This window comes from Bipolaris oryzae, assembly GCF_000523455.1.
Source record: "Bipolaris oryzae ATCC 44560 unplaced genomic scaffold scaffold_100, whole genome shotgun sequence".
NCBI classification, from domain to species: Eukaryota; Fungi; Ascomycota; class Dothideomycetes; order Pleosporales; family Pleosporaceae; genus Bipolaris; species Bipolaris oryzae.
Window position 1 is genome coordinate 71,471 of NW_006911376.1, and position 19,444 is coordinate 90,914.

General features: G+C 51.5%; 9 protein-coding genes across 9 annotated transcripts; 3 read left to right on the plus strand and 6 right to left on the minus strand.

Moving 5' to 3' along the window:
* Positions 1-310: 310 nt before the first annotated feature.
* COCMIDRAFT_38275 (uncharacterized protein) lies at positions 311-946 on the minus strand (the record flags this gene model as incomplete). Its single annotated transcript, XM_007691451.1, has 1 exon — positions 311-946. The coding sequence occupies one exon, from the start codon at positions 944-946 to the stop codon at positions 311-313; it is 636 nt and encodes a 211-aa protein (XP_007689641.1).
* A 1,271-nt stretch (positions 947-2,217) lies between these two features.
* Positions 2,218-2,376, minus strand: COCMIDRAFT_99737 (uncharacterized protein; the record flags this gene model as incomplete). The annotated part of the gene is made up of 1 exon (XM_007691472.1): positions 2,218-2,376. A coding segment is annotated over one exon (159 nt), but the record flags the coding sequence as incomplete, so codon positions are not given.
* A 564-nt stretch (positions 2,377-2,940) lies between these two features.
* COCMIDRAFT_99839 (uncharacterized protein) lies at positions 2,941-3,387 on the plus strand (the record flags this gene model as incomplete). The annotated part of the gene is made up of 1 exon (XM_007691473.1): positions 2,941-3,387. The coding sequence occupies one exon, from the start codon at positions 2,941-2,943 to the stop codon at positions 3,385-3,387; it is 447 nt and encodes a 148-aa protein (XP_007689663.1).
* COCMIDRAFT_99755 (uncharacterized protein) lies at positions 3,380-5,149 on the plus strand (the record flags this gene model as incomplete). The annotated part of the gene is made up of 1 exon (XM_007691474.1): positions 3,380-5,149. One exon carries the CDS (start codon positions 3,380-3,382, stop codon positions 5,147-5,149), a length of 1,770 nt encoding a protein of 589 aa, XP_007689664.1.
* Positions 5,150-5,536: 387 nt separating this feature from the next.
* COCMIDRAFT_99745 (uncharacterized protein) lies at positions 5,537-6,124 on the minus strand (the record flags this gene model as incomplete). The annotated part of the gene is made up of 1 exon (XM_007691475.1): positions 5,537-6,124. One exon carries the CDS (start codon positions 6,122-6,124, stop codon positions 5,537-5,539), a length of 588 nt encoding a protein of 195 aa, XP_007689665.1.
* A 380-nt stretch (positions 6,125-6,504) lies between these two features.
* Positions 6,505-7,984, minus strand: COCMIDRAFT_99784 (uncharacterized protein; the record flags this gene model as incomplete). Its single annotated transcript, XM_007691476.1, has 5 exons — positions 6,505-6,967; positions 6,988-7,048; positions 7,161-7,421; positions 7,470-7,785; positions 7,838-7,984. The coding sequence occupies 5 exons, from the start codon at positions 7,982-7,984 to the stop codon at positions 6,505-6,507; spliced, it is 1,248 nt and encodes a 415-aa protein (XP_007689666.1).
* Positions 7,985-9,447: 1,463 nt separating this feature from the next.
* Positions 9,448-13,075, plus strand: COCMIDRAFT_6784 (uncharacterized protein; the record flags this gene model as incomplete). Its single annotated transcript, XM_007691443.1, has 3 exons — positions 9,448-9,620; positions 9,672-9,741; positions 9,806-13,075. The coding sequence occupies 3 exons, from the start codon at positions 9,448-9,450 to the stop codon at positions 13,073-13,075; spliced, it is 3,513 nt and encodes a 1,170-aa protein (XP_007689633.1).
* Positions 13,076-14,406: 1,331 nt separating this feature from the next.
* On the minus strand, positions 14,407-15,021 carry COCMIDRAFT_99752 (uncharacterized protein; the record flags this gene model as incomplete). The annotated part of the gene is made up of 3 exons (XM_007691477.1): positions 14,407-14,607; positions 14,661-14,924; positions 14,980-15,021. The coding sequence occupies 3 exons, from the start codon at positions 15,019-15,021 to the stop codon at positions 14,407-14,409; spliced, it is 507 nt and encodes a 168-aa protein (XP_007689667.1).
* Positions 15,022-18,701: 3,680 nt separating this feature from the next.
* Positions 18,702-19,063, minus strand: COCMIDRAFT_38281 (uncharacterized protein; the record flags this gene model as incomplete). The annotated part of the gene is made up of 2 exons (XM_007691452.1): positions 18,702-18,855; positions 18,906-19,063. The coding sequence occupies 2 exons, from the start codon at positions 19,061-19,063 to the stop codon at positions 18,702-18,704; spliced, it is 312 nt and encodes a 103-aa protein (XP_007689642.1).
* Between the last annotated feature and the right edge of the window lie 381 nt (positions 19,064-19,444).

Consider the following 19,444-nt stretch of genomic DNA (forward strand, 5'->3'; position numbering starts at 1 on the left):
CTAAAAGGAAGCTGAAGGATAAGATATGTTAAGCGAATATATGCACGCACAGTCACGGTAGGTAAAAGAATAGCTCCAGAAGTTGTAGGTTGTATTAAGAGAATGTAACTATTAGCTCTATGCTTTCAATGAATGTAACCATCGCTCTACGCTTTTAAAGGAATGTGATTTCCGTTCTATGCTTTTAAGGAATGGAATTACCGCTCAAGTCTATCCGCATTCGTCATGAATTATTAGTTCCAGAGTTCCAGCTCCTGCTCTCATCTTGACATTATACCCATCATTCGTTTTGAATGCCATCGCCTACACCTTAGACAAAGACCCTCGTGACATTGACCGCAACACAGCTCGGGTTTTCGGGCTTGCCTGAACCCAAGTTCCAGGCAAGGTTCTTGTAGTTGTAGCTGCCGTAGAAAGTCTCGCATGCGTACCAGCGGTAGAATTGCTCGTAGTTGCCCGTGCCATTGGTGCCGCGAACGTAGGCTTGGATCGTCAAATCGTCTTGGGAATCGAACGTGACCAGTGTGGGGTTGTCGCTACCCGGGCTGATGATGGGGACGGCCAGGGAAGAGACGGGGTCGTATTGAAACGCCGCCGAAGACGGAACATCCAAGGCGTTAGTCGGGAGTATCCACGTCAGGATTCCAGGAACGCCAAGTGATTCATCTGGTGCAGAAGAGTAGATGGAGGTGTTGAAGTAGAACTCTGCACCAGGGATAGGGGTAGGGCTGCTGCCAAAGTTGCCGTTGCTAAGGCACAGTGACTCCAGGGCTGCACCGACGTGGCAGGCACTCAGTGTGTCGTTGACCTTTCCATCTTCGGATTGCACAACAAGGTGAAAAGGCTTGGAGGTGATGTTGTAGAACGGTTCCGAGGCTTGTGAACAGTCTTGTGCGCTGGCAATAGCAGCCACAGCGAGAGATAAGAGGATTGAAGGAGCCTTCATGTTGTTGTCAACAGAGTAAGGTGGTAGTTTGTATCGGTTAATGTCGGGATTGATTGTATGAGCTTTGCTTTGAGTAGACTGGGGATGTAGGTGATGTTGATGATGTTGGTGAGGCTGCAATGTTCCGGGCAGGAGAACGAACTTTATATCGACGGCGGTCGTCCTTTGTGAGTTCTAATTAAGGACGGTCTCAACGTCACTTTCTAGATTAGGTTCCACGGTGCATAACGGCCATATGTGTGGCGGAAATAGCAGTCAGCAAGACTGCCTTTAACGTTCGGTTAGCCGGTGATGCCGGTGGTGCCACACCCACATTACCCCTCCAGGCCGTTGTATCTGGGCATCGGTTGTTCCAATACAACTAGGGCACGTTGCAACCAGATCAGGACAATCATAAATGATGCCGCCGCGTTAGCGAGTGAGGCCCCCCAGCCGCGGTAAGCTCTGCAGAGTGCGATGGTGCAGCCTCGTTCGTGTCTGCAGCATGGGATCTGCTGCCACTACAAAATCAATAGTTCAAAACCAGCCCTGCATGGAGAAAATAAGCAATTACGCCGAGAGACTGTTGGTCGACTTGCGACGGGTGGGATATAGGTGGTGGTGGAGGTACTGTGTTTGGTGATGATTCAGCGGGTACGAGATGAATGTAACGATTGCGTGCAGTGTGCTGATGCTTCAATACTCTCATGCAATACATTCCTGATGATTGCAACGCTTGTATCCGAGGATTTGGAGCGTACAAGGGAGCACCAGGACACCTCGCAACCATGCCAGATGGTGAATGACGCAACAAGATTGGTATACTAGGCTGATCCGACGCAATCAACAGGCCGATGCGCTAACCCAGACTTCGGCTCGTCACGCTCGGTGCGCGTCTCGTGACCTGCCCGCACTAACACCACCATCTAGCATGGTGGAGGCAAGGCTTGACGATCTCCAGCTTTTCTGTTTGGACGATCCATCTATGCCCTGAAACGCCCGGCTGGCCCGACACTGATTTTACAAAGACCGTGCGCTTGTCTAGCAAGAACAAATAAAAGCATTGCAACATTGCTGGACAAAGTAGAAGTACGTTCAAGGTACCAAGATGCATATGCAAGGTACGGGATGATGCAGTAGTCCAACCGACAAATGTCAGCGTACTGTGTAAAAGCGTCACCAATGCATATGTCAACTCCATTTCTTTCCGTCAAATCATCACATGCGCCTTGATTCACTCTTACGGCAAGACGTGACCCTTTGTACAATCAAACTTAAATCCGAGTCGTCCATCACACTAGGTACTGGCGTCTGGCTGCAAGCACCTTACTGTATTTCCACCACAGGCCATTCTCCTGCTGAGCAAATCTGGGCTGTGTCGGATACAAGTATACCCAAGTAAGTCCGCGGAAAGTACCATCAAATCCGACGCTGCTCACAGCCGGGTGCTCAAAAGGGCGTGCTGAGTCTGTGCGAGGCCCCTATGGCTGTAAGCTGTCGCAATTGTCTGTCCCAGCACTATTCCAGGACCACTTGAGAATAGCGCCTACATGCAGTTGTAGGCATTTTCTGCAAATCCAGTGTCTTCTCACACGTACTTTGCTGACTGGCCTCAACTTATACACTTAAGCATAAGTATAGTTAGCGCCACGTCGTAAATATACCTTGGCATGTTAGTGTCGGTATACCAACTACACGGCATGTGTATTGTAAGTACACCGTAAGCTGCTCATAACCAACAAGCCAAGTAGTCGGGCAGTTGTCTTGGCCGGGATTGGCGATGCATCTAGCGCAGTGGGACAGCGTACCCGCGTGTCCCGTATCCGGGCGGGGTCGTGGTGTGGAACCATGTCCAAGAATGCTGAGCCGCTCTGACATGTCCGTGGTTCGTCGTCCAGCCTTGTTGAAGTCGAAAGAAGCGTGTCGGACGAGAATGAAAGGATCTGCTGCTTTGCCGACTACACACCTACATGGAATCATGACCAGCCAGCTCTCTCGGGAATGAAACAAGCACAATGCAGGTCGCTTGTTGTACCAATGACCCGGTGGCTTATGCAGGGATAGCCACTCCCCACAGCACGTGCCGGCCTGCCAAGCCGCCAGCAACATCGTCGTCATACTATGTTGCTAGTCGTCGCCTTCTCGTCGAAGATTCTGGTTTCTCGTCTTGCTACAAAAAAAAATCCACGCCCACGCCATTTCTTACAATCAATCCAGTGCCGCTGCAAATACTCACAATCTGCCGCCTAACTCTGCAGCTGCTAAGCCCCTCAAGATTTGGTGATGACACGCACACGGACCATTTAAGCTTTGCAAACCCTTTCATTGGCTACTGTTTCATCAAGTGCACCTCACCGCCAGACTTAACCAGCCGACGCCCATCTTTTATAAATCCCCCAAAATCTACATTCCGCCTGCTTCAGCACTGCCGTGTCCACTCAAAATTCATTGGCCATGACTGACACACCTCAGACGACTGCGGGCGCCAACCCGCACGAGGCAAAGGTGCTCGAGCAACATCTGGACCCCAGCTACGACTTTTCCGAATTCGATCCCGCAACACCAGCACAGGATGAGGGCCAGGGAAGCTCTTCCAACTCTACAGACCGTCAGATGCCAGAATCCTCGTTGCGCTTGCAAGGTGGTGACATTCACCGTGATCTGTACAAGATTGCGGCGCAGAACAGACGCGAAAAGTTGCATAAACGAGCCGCAACCTTTTCCGAGCCTATCTACTTTGGCGATCAACGCCGCCCCTCCAACTCTACCGTTGATCATGATGAGCTTCCCGTCCGGGACCAGCTCTTGCCAGGCGGACTAAGACGACAGTACCTGCAACGGCAAAGCAAGCGCGTCAGCTACATTTCCGAACCTGTTACGCGAAACTTCATTTCCTTCCTCGCTCTCTATGGCCAATTCGCTGGTGAAGATCTTGAAGAGTCAGACGACGAGTCTGCCCTAACGGACGAGGAGGAGGCCCAAGGCGAACGTAGACCGCTGTTGGGACATCGCCAGAGCTCGAGGAAGCTGAGAGCCCAAGGTGATGCCAACCAAACAAAGACCTTTTTCACCCTCCTCAAGGCCTTCATCGGTACCGGAATCATGTTTCTGCCCAAGGCTTTCAAGAACGGTGGAATGCTCTTTTCAAGCATCACCATGATCATGGTATCTGCCATCACAGCTCTATGTTTTGAACTGCTACTGGCAACGAGGAAGCGTTATGGGGGTGGCGGTTATGGTGACCTGGGTAGCATTGTCGTTGGCCCAAGGTTTCGCGCCCTCATTCTGGTCTCCATCACCCTCTCCCAAATCGGCTTCGTCTGTGCTGGTCTCATCTTTACGGCAGACAATCTGGCGTCCTTTCTCGATGCCGTCACTCGCGACAAAGCACCCTTGTCTACGAACCAACTCATTCTCATCCAGGTTGCTGTTTTGATCCCCATGTCATTTATTCGGAACATATCTAAACTAGGTCCTGCGGCGCTGCTTGCCGATGTTTTCATTCTTATCGGCCTGACCTATATCTACTGGTATGACATCTCATGGATCTCCAAGATGGGCGGCTTCCACCCTTCCATTGAGCTTTTCAACCCACGCGACTTTACCTTGACCATTGGTTCGGCAATCTTCACCTTTGAGGGCATCGGTCTTATCCTTCCCATTCAATCGAGCATGAAGGAGCCCGAGCACTTCAGCAAGTTACTGTACATTGTCATGGTCATCATCACAGTCATCTTCACCTCGGTAGGCGTGCTTTGCTACGGTACCTTTGGTGAACACGTCTCTGTCGAAGTCATCACCAACTTTCCGCAGAGCAGCAAACTTGTCAACGCTGTTCAGTTTCTCTACTCCATGGCCGTTCTCGTTGGCACTCCTGTTCAACTCTTCCCTGCCATGCGTAACATTGAGCTCAAGATTTTCGGTCGCGCATCCGGCAAGCAAAGCACCATGACCAAGTGGAAGAAGAACGCTTTCAGAACCGTACTTGTCATTGTTTGCGGTCTCATTTCTATTCTGGGAGCTAGCGATCTCGACAAGTTTGTTGCCCTCATTGGAAGCTTCGCCTGCGTGCCATTGGTGTACATTTATCCGGCCTATCTACACTACAAGGGTGTGGCAAATCGTCCGTGGGAGAAGTTTGGTGACATTGCCATGATGATTGTTGGGCTTGTTGCCATGGTTTACACTACCAGCATCACGATTGCAAGGTGGTCTGAGACTTGAGGGTAGAAGAAGAAGGGGAAGAAAAAGGCATAGAGGGAAGGGGAAGCTGAAGAGGTATTAAATCACACGATCGATTCTAGACGACGTATCACTGTTGCATAGTATGTTTGTCTCGCGACTGGCGTTTATCGGTTTTGGCTGGGAAAATGGAGGGGAATTGTTGCATGTGGTTTGTGCGATTTTGAGCGTGCATTTACATTTCGTTTTGTCACAAAGTACATACCGTAATGTCATGAAGAGAGAGAGAGAAGAAAAAAACAAAAGAAAGAATGACGGCTTGTAGTCCAGGATCTTATTCAGAAATGCGAAAACGAGACTACGTAAGTGTACAGTCATGAGGATATGCAAGAAGAAGAATGAAAGAAAGAAAGAAAAAAGAAGAATTAACTACGCACTTCCACCCTCCCTCCCAACCAACATCTCCATATGCGTAGTCCTCCACACCCCATCCTCCTCCTCAACACACATGACGCCAAACCCGTGCTTCTCCCAAAAAGCAATGGCGCCCGGCAAAAAAGGATGCGTATGCAAATACAACCTCGCTACCCCATCTTGCACCGCGCGCCGCTTCAATGCACCCACTAGCGCAGATGCAAGTCCGCAGCGCCGGAATGGCGGCAGCACAAAGAGCCGCACTACCTCTACGGTACGGCGGGCGTCGGCGTAAGGCGGGAAATGTGTGAAGCGGTGGTCATACGGGACGAAGCCGATTGTAGCTATGATTTCATCTTCTTCTTCTGTTGCCTCTTGGTCGGTGGATTCCGACTGCTCGGTTGCAAAGAGAAAACAGCCTGATTGGATCCAGCGGGCGACTTCATCGTCGCGCTGGGCGCTGAGCTGCGGGAACATTTTGCGGCGTGCTTCCTTGATGAAGCGCACCACTTGGGGTGTGGTTGCGTGCGTCACGGGGCGGATGTGCCAGCATGGTGTTGGTTTTGGTGCTGGTATTGGTGGTGTGGCTGAAGATTGGGACATGGTGGTCGCTAGTATAGTAGTGTATATGTATGTCAGTCAAGGCATAGTGCAATACTGGCCAACAAGGTGAAAGCGTTTTGACCGACTAGCACGAATACGGTAATGCCAAGTCCGGAGAAAAGTTCCCTGTCCACTCGCTGAAGAGAAGAGGCTTGATGATTTTGGATATTTTTTTTCATATTTTTTTGGTAGTACTTCTTTTGTTTCCATCGTTCTACTTTATACAAAACCTCCTCGATTAGACAAGACTAGATAGCGTATATCAATCATGTACGAAGTCAGGCTGCAAGCGCCTCCCTTAGTACACCATGGATAAACTTGATATTACTTCCAGCACCTGGAATCTCATGTCCCCACTAGTCCGTGATGTTGGAGCCAGCTCATAAATCTATGAGATTGGCCGTAGTCGCACCTCCTTTGGGATCAGGTACCTCATGGTTTTGTTCACCACCGGAATTGACATTCGGTGTGACCCAATCCTGCACATTCGGATCGATCCCATGGTGTGATGAAGGCATTTTGCAATATGGAACTGTGCCTTTCTTGCACTCTTTGTAGTGACACATGTGACCTCTCATGCAGAATGCATCGCGGCATTTTCCGGCATTGCGACACGGAAGTGCTCTCATTAGGTATCTGAGACAGTGACGCTCATTGGCGCTAATTTGGCCATGGTAGTATGGACAAGGGTTGGCGCTGCACCCATGGCCCGAGTAGAACATGGTGCATAGCTTTTTCGTAGCAATGCAAGCTTCATACTCTCTCCACTGCGCCTTAGTGGGTACGTCCATGTGTTTATCAATACGATCGCCGGATGCGTTGATGGGTATGCTTTCAGAAGCGCTGTGTCTAGGAAGAGAGACTGTTGGGGCGGGCGGCATACGTTCCCGGTTGGCTGTGGCTTTAGAGGCTCCTCGTTGAAAGCTTCCAGTGACGAAAGACATCGAGCTGGCATAGTTCTCAGGCTGGCCATTCTGTCGATACATCAGCAGTGTCCTGTATATAGTATGGGGTCCATAAATTATAGTCAAGCTACTCACTTCGAAGCCGTTGCGCGTGTCTTTCAAATCTTTTGAGGCGGCCTCGTTCCCGCTGAAGGACTCAAAGATTTGCGGTAGCATTACACCCCGTAGACCCAGATTAGTGAGACTAGTATCTTCACTGCCTCTCTGGACAAGAGTGATCTTCTTGGCGAACGAAATATGCTTCTTGAGTGTGCGCACATATTGTGCGCTGCCACTTGCGCAAAACAGAATCTGGCTGCAAGCTGGGTCCTTGATGTGCATCTCGAACAATCCTGTACTGTGGTCAGCTGTGGCTGATAGAGAAAAGCAGTATCACTTACCACAAATCTTGCGCTCGACCGCCTCATCGTCAGCTACATCGATGTAGTCGACAGAAACATGATTACGGGAGAAGCCTGCGGCAAACGCCCCAAGGCTGCGTGGGAAGCTGGGTTTTCCGAAGCATCGATTTCGGGTAGCGTATTGATTTGCGGCTTCGACCGACAGCTTCTTCAGGTTGGCGTATACACAAATCTTCATGTGGTGTGTCTTGCTGCTGGATTGTTGCGTCATAAGATACTCGGTAGCTGCTTGTATGAGCACTGCAGCGGCCTTCTCACCACCGTTCTCTGCGCCGTGCAGATAGTTGTCTTTGAGCTACAGGCGAGTCAGTAAGCGGAAATTCGACAGCGCTATTGGCTGTACTTACGTTGTGACTGTGTGCGTCCACCAGCACGAGGTTATATGCGTCTACCATGGACTCACGCGCGTCCGGTATCACCGCAACGTCACCGACGGAACTACTCTTCAATGTGTTATACTTGACCAGCAGTCGGTGGTACTCGAGTTCGATCATGTCTGCCCGGTTTGCTGTAGGAGTAGCCTGGGTGAGGTATCAGTAGCGTCAATAGATTATATAAAGAATTTTAGTCACCGTAGGATCCGTGGAAAGCTGTGCGGCATCGTATTCGCCAAGAAAATCGGGAATATCCCCAGACATTGTGTTGGTTATATAGGGGTAGGGTATAGGAGAGGCCGAGGTAGAGGGGAGTTAGAGGGCCAGCTTGTTTGGCCAATATATATGGCAGGAGCAGCTAAAGGCAACAGTGTTTACATGACTGTACGCAAGTGAATTCAAACGGAGTGCACCTGCCTGATAAAAAAATGAACACAACACGTGGTACACAGTCAACCTTCCTTTCACTATGCTTATCAATAGCCAGGCAAGCTAATTCGTTTCACTGGCAGGGCAAAATGCAACATTGTTATGGTGTATTCAGTAGTTGGCAACTATTGTGGGGGCTGTAGAGAGCAGTATGAGCGATGTTCTTTGAATCGATAGGCAATGTTGATGGACCGTGAAATTGGCACCAGCAAATGGCCCACACCAGGTCCCGTTGCTATCTTGGGAAGCCGAGAGAGAACTCTGCAGCTGTCTTGATTCTCAAAAAGAAGGATACCACAGTAATCTGATTGTACGAAATCAAAGACGAGGACGTAGTCTGGCCCAAGCTTACCAATTACTGCGAATGCGACGGGATATTCTTTTTTAGGTTCAGGGTACAAAACGGCTGTCGAACCCCTTGAACAAGCATGGTCCTGGAAGTTCGCATTGGCTTTCAGTATTGTCGAGAACAGTGTGATTCCTGATGCAGCAAGTGTGCATACTATGATCCGGTACTGTTTATTGATACCGTAATATTGACATTGTATAATCCGCAGCGCTGAGAGTACTTCCCCCGGGAATGGGATCGCAGTAGGCTGATCGATAGGCCGAGGCCAGAAGCCGTGACAAAGATAGCCCGGTGGTCAGTGTTCAATGGCTGCAGCTGCAGGCGATTCCCGACGTGTGGGAGTGTGGAACGGACAGCCAAATCAAAAAAAAAGTCGCTGCATCTCCGCTTTCCGCAAGAGGGATCAGGATGCACGATCGAAGTCATCTTCTCAAAGCCCATCAAGACAACCGTTGTTATGCAGAATCCAAGTCGGCCATGTCACCCCGCGACGTGGCTACACCATGGTCTGAAAAGGGAGAAGGCGGGCTTGGCAGCGCTCGGGCCAGCGCGATGTGCGGCCCACGCCGATTGTTTGGACTCGTCCCGCGTCACAACATTGAAGGCTCAACACACCCACGCCCAGACGACATCCCCCCCTCAGGATAGCTTTTTTAGCCTTTGGCTCAGCTACAATTGATTAGGACCACTTTGTATAGACATGTCTAGCTAGCCTAGCCCGCCCATTACCTTCACCCGGAACGCGACTGCCACCACCGCGACGCGCTTCATTCAACCTTAACACTTACATAAAGACATATTCGCCATGGCTACACGTACCAAAGCACCCACGATCGGGTCCGCCGGATGGATCCTGGAAGAGCGCAATCAGGCAAACACGCTCGTCGCGCAGGAACTCGAGGATTTCGGCTTCTCTGTGCGCAATGAGCTTGAATGGCTTAACGAGCACATGTTTGACATACTTGCCAGCGACAGGCAGTACGTCGCGTCCCCCGTGCGAGCGTGCGCCCCATGCTGACCTATTGCTAGACCTAACCTTGATGTCTTCAAGACACCTGGCAAGCTGCGCGGCAAGACGCCCCGTACAGCGCGCAAGAAGGTGGCTGATCGACAGGCACGTTCCTTCCCTGTGCCTTTTGGTCTCATATACTGACAGCAGACAGCCGCTTGCCAGCATCCAGTCCGCAAATCTACAGCACATCCTGAGCCCGGCAGAGCAGAGCCTGAGAAATGTAAAGGCTAGATTCCAGATTGCCGAGGACGCGGCCAAATCAGTTCGACACTCGCCCGCGGCCCGCACGCCAATCGCACGACAGCTCTTCTCCAAGCCGGAAAGCGCTGGCAAGGAAAACGTAGACAGCAACCACCATGCTGCACTCTTTGAAAAGCAACAAGCACATGCTATCGCAGCACTGCGGAGCCCTATCCAGTCTACCCAAGATACAGTCGAGTCTTCGCAGGCCAGCGACGTCTTTTCACCCATGCAATCACAGGAGACTCAGCCCACACAGCCCACTAATTCCTTCAGGCACTCGATAGAAGCAAAACAAACAAGACGCGACACAGGTGATTCCTTTGTCTCGGCAAATGAAGGCTTCTCTAGCAAGGATGCGTCCAAGGAGGACTCGCATGCAAATGATGTTAGTGTCATGGATGTTGACGGTGAGCACTCGCGCTCTGATGCCCAGGATACTATGCTGCATCACGACATTTCCGATGCAGAGGACGCCGATATGGATGAAATGCACGAATCTCCCGACCCACCACGCGCTGTTTCCGAGCAGTACAGCATCTCTGCTGAAACCCACGATGCGCTTGACACGGCCAACAACCGCGCACTCATGCTAGAACCCAAGTACCTCGCACCAGAGCAATCCACAACGCCTGCCGGCCCTCCACCGGCCCTTCTGGAAGCCACCGTTCACGATGACACTGTCCTTCACCACGACGTTGACGATCAAATGGACGTTGATGATGAGGATGATGTGCGCTCCCCTTCGGATAACTCCAGTCCCGTAAAGCCGCTTGTTAGGAAGAGCAGCCTTACGTTTTCATCTCTTCCTGCACGTGAGCCATTGCTTCCCAAGAAGAGTATGGGCAATCGCGTGTCGCGTACAAGCCATATTGATCAAAACAAAGCTCGCAACAGCCATATGGCAAGATTTACTGGAGGCAAGAGTCTGGGAGGATCACAAATTGCTTACCCTGCTGAGATGCATCATGATCACGAGGACGATGACATGGACGTTGACGCGGAGCGCCCAGAAGTTCCCAAAGAAGAATCCGAGTCTACCAAGGCTCACAACAAGACTTCCACTCAGCGTTTGTTCGAGCGCATCAACATGCTCAAGCAACAGAATGAAGCCCCTTCGCGGATCAGCCAGAACATTGCTTCACAGCCTTCACAGTCACAGGGATTCCCGACGCAACCAAACGAGGAGGCTGCATCCACACAACCTTCCCAACTATCATACCCAACCCTCCCACCACCAGAACCCACACAGGAAGAAGAAGACGATGACGATGATTGGATATCACCAGTTCGCACGACGGCACCTGCGCCTAAATCAGTTAGACCTGCCTTTGGCAAAAATCACACGGTCGAGGCCCGCCCGTCTCCCCTCCGGCCTGTACCTGCAAGCCTTATCTCGGCTTCAAATCCAGATCTCACTGCGGATGCTGAATCAACCACCCCTATTGGCTCTCCCACTAACAGGCGATACATGGACGCACCTCTGAGCGCCTCAAAGTCGAAGCTATACTCGGCGTTCCGGGCAGCAAAGGATAAGCTAATTGGATCAACTGCTACAAGCGCTCAAGCGAAGATGGATACGCTCAAGGAGAGCCCGGCAAGACCCAAGTTGCCCTCGCATGATTCATCAGACGATGCATTCAGTAGTCCCAGGCGTGCCGAGAGGCCAATTTCCATTTTCGATCACATGCGATCGCCCTCCAAGGACTCTGACAACTCTAGCAAAAGTGGCAGCAGTCCCTCCAAGGGTGATGGCCGACGCACTCGCAGCTCCACTGAACGGGAGAAGCAGAAGGAGAAGGAGACGAGAGAGAAGGAGGTTCGAGAGGCCAAGCAGCAGCGCACAGAGGATAAGCTCAAGCAGATGCGTGAGAAGGAACAGAGCAAGGCAGCCGCACATGCTCAGAAAGCCCGGGCTATGGGTGCGAAGACGCCAACCGCCATGTCGTCTCAATCAAGTCTCAGGCTGCCAACAGCCACGGCTAACATCAAGACTCCATCACAGGCGACTCAATCTGCCCAACCAGCCACACAACAACCGATTCTTCGTCCTGGTATCCCCCGATCCAACACGGCAACTTCGAGAGAAGACGTCGACTCGGCAGAAGATATGCCACCGCCACCGCCACCAAAGAGCTTGCTACCGACTACCAAGCCGGCCAAGGCGCCTCTCCGAGAACCCAGGAAACTGGCGAAACCGACAAGCAAGGACGCTATTCCCAAGGCAAAGGCGCCACAGAAGATCATGGTCAACCTCAAGAGTAGTCACTACGGCCAAGCACCTCCACCGGCTCCCCGTCCAGCTACGGCAGCTGCCAGGCCTATATCTGCAGCACCTCAAACTGCTGGTAAGTCCACCGCTACAGGGAGGCAAACACCAGCCGGAACAACACGACCAGCTTCAGCTCTATCTACCAAGTCTGGACCTTCGTCAAAAACAGTACAGCCTCTCGCTAAAGCGCCAGCTCCTCGAGCAGCCCGACCTCAACCGCAGACTGTTGAGAAGCCCAAGGCTCCAGCATCTCAACCTCCACGGTCTGACCTTGGTGCTGCACGACCTGTATCACGGATGCAGACGGTGCAGGATGCCAATCGCATCAACATCCCCCCGGTCAACCCAGCTAAGCCGCCCCCTAAGCGACAGTTCCCTGGTGAGGGCGATGAAACTCTCCACCGTCCGGCCAAACGTCCTTCGCAACAAGCAAAGAACCTGAACCCGATTACACCAGCTCACGCACAGTTTGCCAAGGGCAAGATTCCTTTTGCAGAGCCTGCACACCAATCACAGTCTCAGGCACCACAAATACAATATCCCAACGGGGAAGACATCAAGCTTCCTGAGATCATGACGGACTCTGAAGACGAAGACTCTGACAACGAATTCGAGCCACCAAGCTGGGTCAACACGCCTAATCTACGTGAGATGCTCAGCAACCAGCAGCTCATGGACCCCGAGCACATTTTTGGACCGATTGCGCCGTTGGAGATGGAGAAGGTATTCCCCAACAAGGAGCGACACAAGCGGTTCCGCGAGCGGACGAGCAGTGCGTACTGGGCCAATGACGAGGTGACTGCCGAGGAGAAGCGCAAGGAACGCGAGGCGAGAGAGCGGCTTGTGCGGGATGGTGGATGGACGTATAACCCATCGCCGCTTCCCAAGCAAGCTGGATCTTCTCGTTGATGTGGAGGCTATTTTACGACTGAAGACCAAAAGGTGGCTGAGAGAAAAGGATGCATGATGAATGGTTGTCTAGCTCTTTCTTCTCTGCCTTTGACTATTCTTGAGCCCGATTGTTGCATTCTGTCTTGTGTTTTTTTATTATATCAGCATGCCCGCCCCCCTTGCCCTTTTTTTTTATTTGAAGCTTTTATTCGGGGAGGGGGGGGGAGTGAAAGCATTGCATGTTTGTTTTTGCATATGGCCATGAAACGCGGGGGTGGGGGGGGGGGGCAAAGGGTTCCGTTATGCATGAAGAAGTATCCTACTCGCGGCGTTTTTTTGGGGGTTTTTCTGGGAAAGGTTTCCTCTGGCTTCACTTTTACTTCTTCTTCTTCTTTTCTGAAGGAACGAGTGCGACTTATTACTTGTTCCTATTTACACCTTTTTTTCTTTTTTGACCCCGTTCTTATTCGAGTAGTATATCATGGAATGAACGAACATGCTTCTTCTTCTTCTTCTTCTTCTCCTTCTTTTTTTTGCCGTTTATTCATCTTGGCTCTCGTTCTTTTTTTCTTCTTCTTGTTCCTTTTTTTTTTAAAAAAAAGCAGTGGATGTAGATATCTTGCATGATGGTGAGAGTGAATATTGGGTTTGTTTGGTGTTTGGTGGAGTGCATAGGGGATATCATTGGATAGTATGGAACGTGCATGGGATATGTATGCGATCTCGAAGATTTTTTTTTTAGCAAAGCAATGCATTCATCGACATGTGTGTGTGTGTAATTGTGAGAATGAGTAAAGTGGAAATTACTTGGTTTTCAACCTGGGTTGGCGATCATGGTGGTTTTGATGATTTTCGACAAGTGTAAGATGCAAGTAATTCCTTTTTCTTCCATACCCATGCATCGGATTTTTTCTTTGGGATATCACAAGATTTGAGGTAATGATTAAATCACACGTGGGAAAGTGTTTTATATATCAACAGTTTAAAATGGGTTTGCAGACATTGAAAACAACAATTTGAAACGAAGAATAGTGATAAGTATCAGTGAAACTATATATTAGCTATGGAAAGTCATGTGTAACTACGGTCGCTTAGAAAAATGATAATATTGTCAAACACGCCCGCTGGTAAGTAAAAAGTCATGTGTATACTGGTATCCATAAAACCCCCATTTAATTCATAAAACCCATCCCCTAACCAACATCAGCATCCAGTGCGATGTTGTATCCGTCATCGTATCATATCATACAAGAGTCAGAGTGCGACTCAGCGACTGTGGTTGAAGTTCAGACGCTGATGGTGTCTGATGGCGTGTTCCAAGAGGCGTCCGAATACATTCTGCAGGCATTCTAGACCTGGCTCATGGCGGGACCACGGCGGGTGCTACGGAGGTTGGCACCGCTGCCACGGCCGTTCATGAGGTTGAAGGCGAGGGTGGCGACAAAGGCGGCCCATCCGAACCAGAGGAAGGCGGTGGTGGCCTGGGCTTGACGGCAGTTTTGCTCAGTGTTTGGCGAGCTGTTGAGGACGCTGTTGGAGTGTGTGTATGCCTGAGCAGGGTTAGACTGAGCTCTCGAGTGAAATGGGCACAAAGGATACTTACGGAGTTGGAGCAGCTGTGGGCACCAATGTACGAGGGCAGTGCGACGGCGGCGCAGAAGCCAAAGATGACACTGAGGGCATCGAGAGCGATATCCACAACGGGAATACTGAACCTTTCGATGAAGGACGTGGGCAGGAAGTAGAGGAGGGTGAGCAGCCACCAGACGCCGACGAAGAGGGAGTAGTTGATGATTGAGTGGGTTCCGGCCGTGGCACGTGCAATGTTGTTACCCATCAATGCAGTGATGATGACGGCGCAGATCAACTACACGGTGTTAATAAGGGGGGGTTTTTTTGGTAGCAACAATGCGTGTACATACCTGCCAGGCGCGGAGGCCCATGGACAATGCCCTTGACACCATTTTTGCTGGTATATGTGTATGTGTAGGTAAGTGTTGGTAAAAAAAAGGGCAGATGTGGGGGAGATGCAGGACGCAGCTGGGGTGCAGAGAGTAGGGCGAGCGAGGATTGGGTTGAGAGAAGTGGTTTATTTTTCTCGGTGGACGGTGGTGGGCTGAGGAAATATGTATCGCAGTCAGCGGGAGGCGGCCCTGCAGCGTCATGGCAGACCCCTACGTCACCTCAGGGTCCTTCCGACGCAGCCTTTTCCGGAAACATCGGTACTTACACAGTTGGCGCTCACTAAAGCCGTCGATCACAAAACGATGCTGCTGCAGGGCTGCACCAGAGGGTCTGGGTGTGGATGCTGTCGAACAAAGCGAGAAGTGGATTCCCAGAATGCCAGAGGGCCAGAGGGCGGAACTGTGGCCTACAAGTATCTTTTATCAGGCGTTGGGCGGGCAATGTCAGCGTTGCTGCGCAACAGAAGTGGTGAGGATGCACGTGTGGCCAGGGATGCTCGACTTGGCCCATCAGCCACTGCATGACTGCACCGCCGCCCGACCTGTTCCTCCGAGGGAGAGCTACTGCACTCTCCGACGTAAACTTCTTCATCTATGACATGTGCTTGTGTCCAGACCCCCGGCCGCCCCAATCCCATCTCTCTTGCTGTCATAGTTCCTGTCCAGTGTTCCCCGGATCGACATGATCGTCATCCTTACGCACAGATGCGCTGTCTCTGCATCTTGCCCATCAAAAACCGCTTTGAAATGCCCATTGCCGACTGGACCTGTGTATATGATAAAAAACAAAACAAAACAAAAAGAGACGCATGCCTGGCCGGTTACACTTTCGCTGACTGCCGGTATTTCCGCTGTCGACATGTCAGACCCGGGCGCATTGTTTCATGGCCCCGCCCTATCAGCCCGGCCAGGCCTATCACAGAGCCTGGCGCTTGTTGTCATGACCTCCACCATTCGCATTGTCTAAACATACCCAATGATTCTCTCGTCCTATAGCAGATCCTCAAACACCACCCACAATTCAACCCTCAACAAGAAAAATCTGTCTCATTTACCAAGCTATGTACAGCCCGTATCTGTATTGCAAAGACAAGAGTCTAGGTCTAGGCGACTTTTAAAGGCTGCTTGTCCACACACCCGTCGCCGCTCTGGAGCCCGAGGGTGGCGTGAACTGTTCATCTTCGACATGTCTGGACAGACTGCGATAAAGCAGTCCTGTCCGCACTCCCTTGTGCCACTAAACAGGCTTCAAGAGAGTGCAATCCTGTCGGGCTATATTTCCACTACCGTTGGAAGTGCGTCATGACTGACTTGTTTGTCCATGAGCCCTTGTCTGGCCCCCAATCATGACCAAAATAACCTTGCGTCGTTTCCTTGACCAAGATACACCATCTTGTTGCCTTACCTTTTATTGTCCGGCTCGAGTCTTGTATTGCCTGATGCTCCATCCTGTTCAAGTCCAGTTGTCGTAGAACCAAAAGGTGATACCATCATCCACCCACCTTTGCCTATGTGACCCGTTGTAAAACGTTGCCAATCCACACTTTGTACATTGTGTGTAAATTTCTTTGTTGCCCACATTTTGGTCTCCGGCTTGACAGTGTGCTACGACCCGGATTTTTGATTCGTCCGTCGCCGGCTTCGAGGATAATTGAATGTGCGGTCCGACATCACCCTGGTGTCTCGAGGCAAGCTTGATATCAGTCTATCATCTGCACATACCGAAAGCTCGGCGACACGTAGGCAAACGCGTGCAAATGCCCTCATAAAATCGTTGCTACCGTCATTAAGCTTGTATACCGCTGAGTCGGGGAGCGACATCATCCCACTCACACGGGCGGGTTGCTATCCGCGTATAGAGGACAGACTCTGCCGGTTGACTCGATCGTCGAGGTGGCCAGGACGGTTGAAATTGTTGATAGTTTTAACCAGGAGCGAACCTAAGAGGCGCTCTCATGCATGCAGTTAGTTGAGGCAAGCTTTCTCTTACTGTATAATCTTGGATGATGGGAAGGCAATGAACAAAGGAGTCAATGCAGTTCAAGTCAAAATAACTGCGCACAGACAATCAAAGGGCCTGAAGCAGCTGAGCAAAGTCGGTGCATGGGCAGTAGAGAATCCAGCAGTTCCAATGCAGACCCGAGAGGAACCTGTGACATGCCAAGACATTCAAAGAGCGTCGGTCTTGCATGTCAAACTCGTAGTGACTGTGTTACCCATATGCACCCCAATGCTCGCAGCAGTACCCGCTTGGTGGCCTCGATGGCTTCGATGATTTTGATAATCTCCCGCTTTACCTGCCTAGCAACTGACCAAAGCGCTTGCCGTGACGAACGGAGAACCCTCAATCACCCACGCTTCCAACCCCTACCCCTTCCAACTCTACATTGTCAGAAAGAGGTAGAGGCCATTACATGCACCCCACACCCATACATCCTCGAGTTCGTGGCAATCACAAAGAGGTTTTGACACCCCGTACGGCGATCCAGTCCCGGTGATGATAGCTCGAGCCCCGACTGCAAACCCACCCCGCCTCCCAAACTTCACGCACAACACAACCACCAGAACCTTTTCCTAAAGGTCAAGGTCCTTCTTATCCTTAGATGAAGCTGCTGATCCTTGCTCTTTCTCTTATCCTCTGAGGTCAATTTTGCTGATCTCGACCATTGCAATCTCCACGGGCAGTTAGCAGACTTCTCAGAGCCACTCATACAGCGTATAGCTACACGACTGAGCAATCCACACGTAAACAGACTCACCTTCAAAAACAAAGATAAGCCCAAGCACCGCTCCGACGTCCTCTCCTGGCACTGCTTACTGCATGGGTGGGGCATCAACCAGCAATCACCGCCTTCCAGATAGCCGTCAGTACGCAAGGATCACACAAACCCGTTTAGTACTGCCAAGGACACCGTCGTGGAAGATACCATCTTGAACACAAGAGACCATTTTGCTTAGGGATAGCGACAACTGAGATCCGGAAATCCTTGACAAGGGATACAAGAGGTAGCATGTGATACCCGCCTACAGCCCCCCTCTGCAACAATGCCATTGTTGAAGGTGCAAAAGGCCACCGTCTTTGTCGTAGTGGATCGACGGTTGTTGGGCCACCATGGCTCGTCGGCAGCCTCGAACCTGGCCCGATGCGGTTGCAGACAAGGTTTGTGTCAAGTCTCAGCCCGCGACAGACTAGCTAACGGTCAACGTGTCCCAAAAGAAAACGGCAGTACAGAATGGTTCGAGGCTTGACAGGGACGGCAATTGGAAGCATTCTTTGCATCAGTCACATGCACTCCACGCGTGGCAAAAGGTACCGAACGCCCAGCGAACGCGTCTCGGGTAGACACATCGAGGTCCATAGCCTTGGAAGCCGAAAAGGCTGGACTGATCAGGATCGGCTATAGGCCAGCAACAGGTATACATGGCCGTCTGACTGTCATCGGGAGGGATGTTACAAATCGGGCCGGAAGCCCTGACCGGCGTATAGAGGAGGGCGCCCACATATCAGAACCAAACCACTTGCTCCCAATGAGTTTGCAGGCTCCTCACGAGACATTCATTACGCGCGGTTACGTAGTTGACGGCATCAGTCACAAGCTTTGGAACAAACTTCTGCGGCACAACCGACGATGATCGAGGCATGTCTTCTGACTCGGCCCAGGAGAGGGGCTCTGGTGGGATCACGGCCATTTGAAGAGCGGGCGCATCGTTGACTGGGGTAGCTCATGGAGCTTGGCTGTTCTTGAAAACGCCAATGCCATGCAGCAAAATGCGGGGTTGGCAGCAGCCAATATGCAACGCCGACAAAAGGGAACCCGTCCGACAGGCGTCGTACTATTATTGCGTGTGCCCGGCAACAGCCAGCACCGCGGGCATTGGAGCACCCTGTCGGTTTTGCAGACTGTCGAGCAGCGTTGGCAGCATCGTTCGCGACTAGTTCCAGGAACGCTCGCCGTGCAGCCGTCGACTGTGATACGTACATCAAACACGAGGGCGAATAGGAGGGCGTCGAGGAGCTGCACAGAAGCGCCCACAGGATCATCGCATCGAGCGGGGCATGCCGCGGATGCGTCAAGCAGCTAAAGAGCTTGGTTGTCCAGATTGTCGTCGAAGGCGTAGGGGCGCGTGACTCAGTTGGACTCTAGGGCTGAAAGAGACGGTAGTGCTACCCAAGGTCTCGCCATCGGCGATAGTGTCGTGGGTGAGTAATGGCGCTTGCAGCGAAGCAGAATGGCGTGCGACAGGCATGGAGCCTCTGCGAGAGGAAATGGGATCAGGATGGATGTGTTCCGACGGGCCCGACCGAGTCCAGACGGATCAAATGAGGGGCTCGTCGACGTGACCCCTGGAGGCGCATAGTGGATCAGCAGCTCTAGGGCGACGATGGAGGAGGCTCGCTGGGCTTGACGCGAGGCGATGCAGG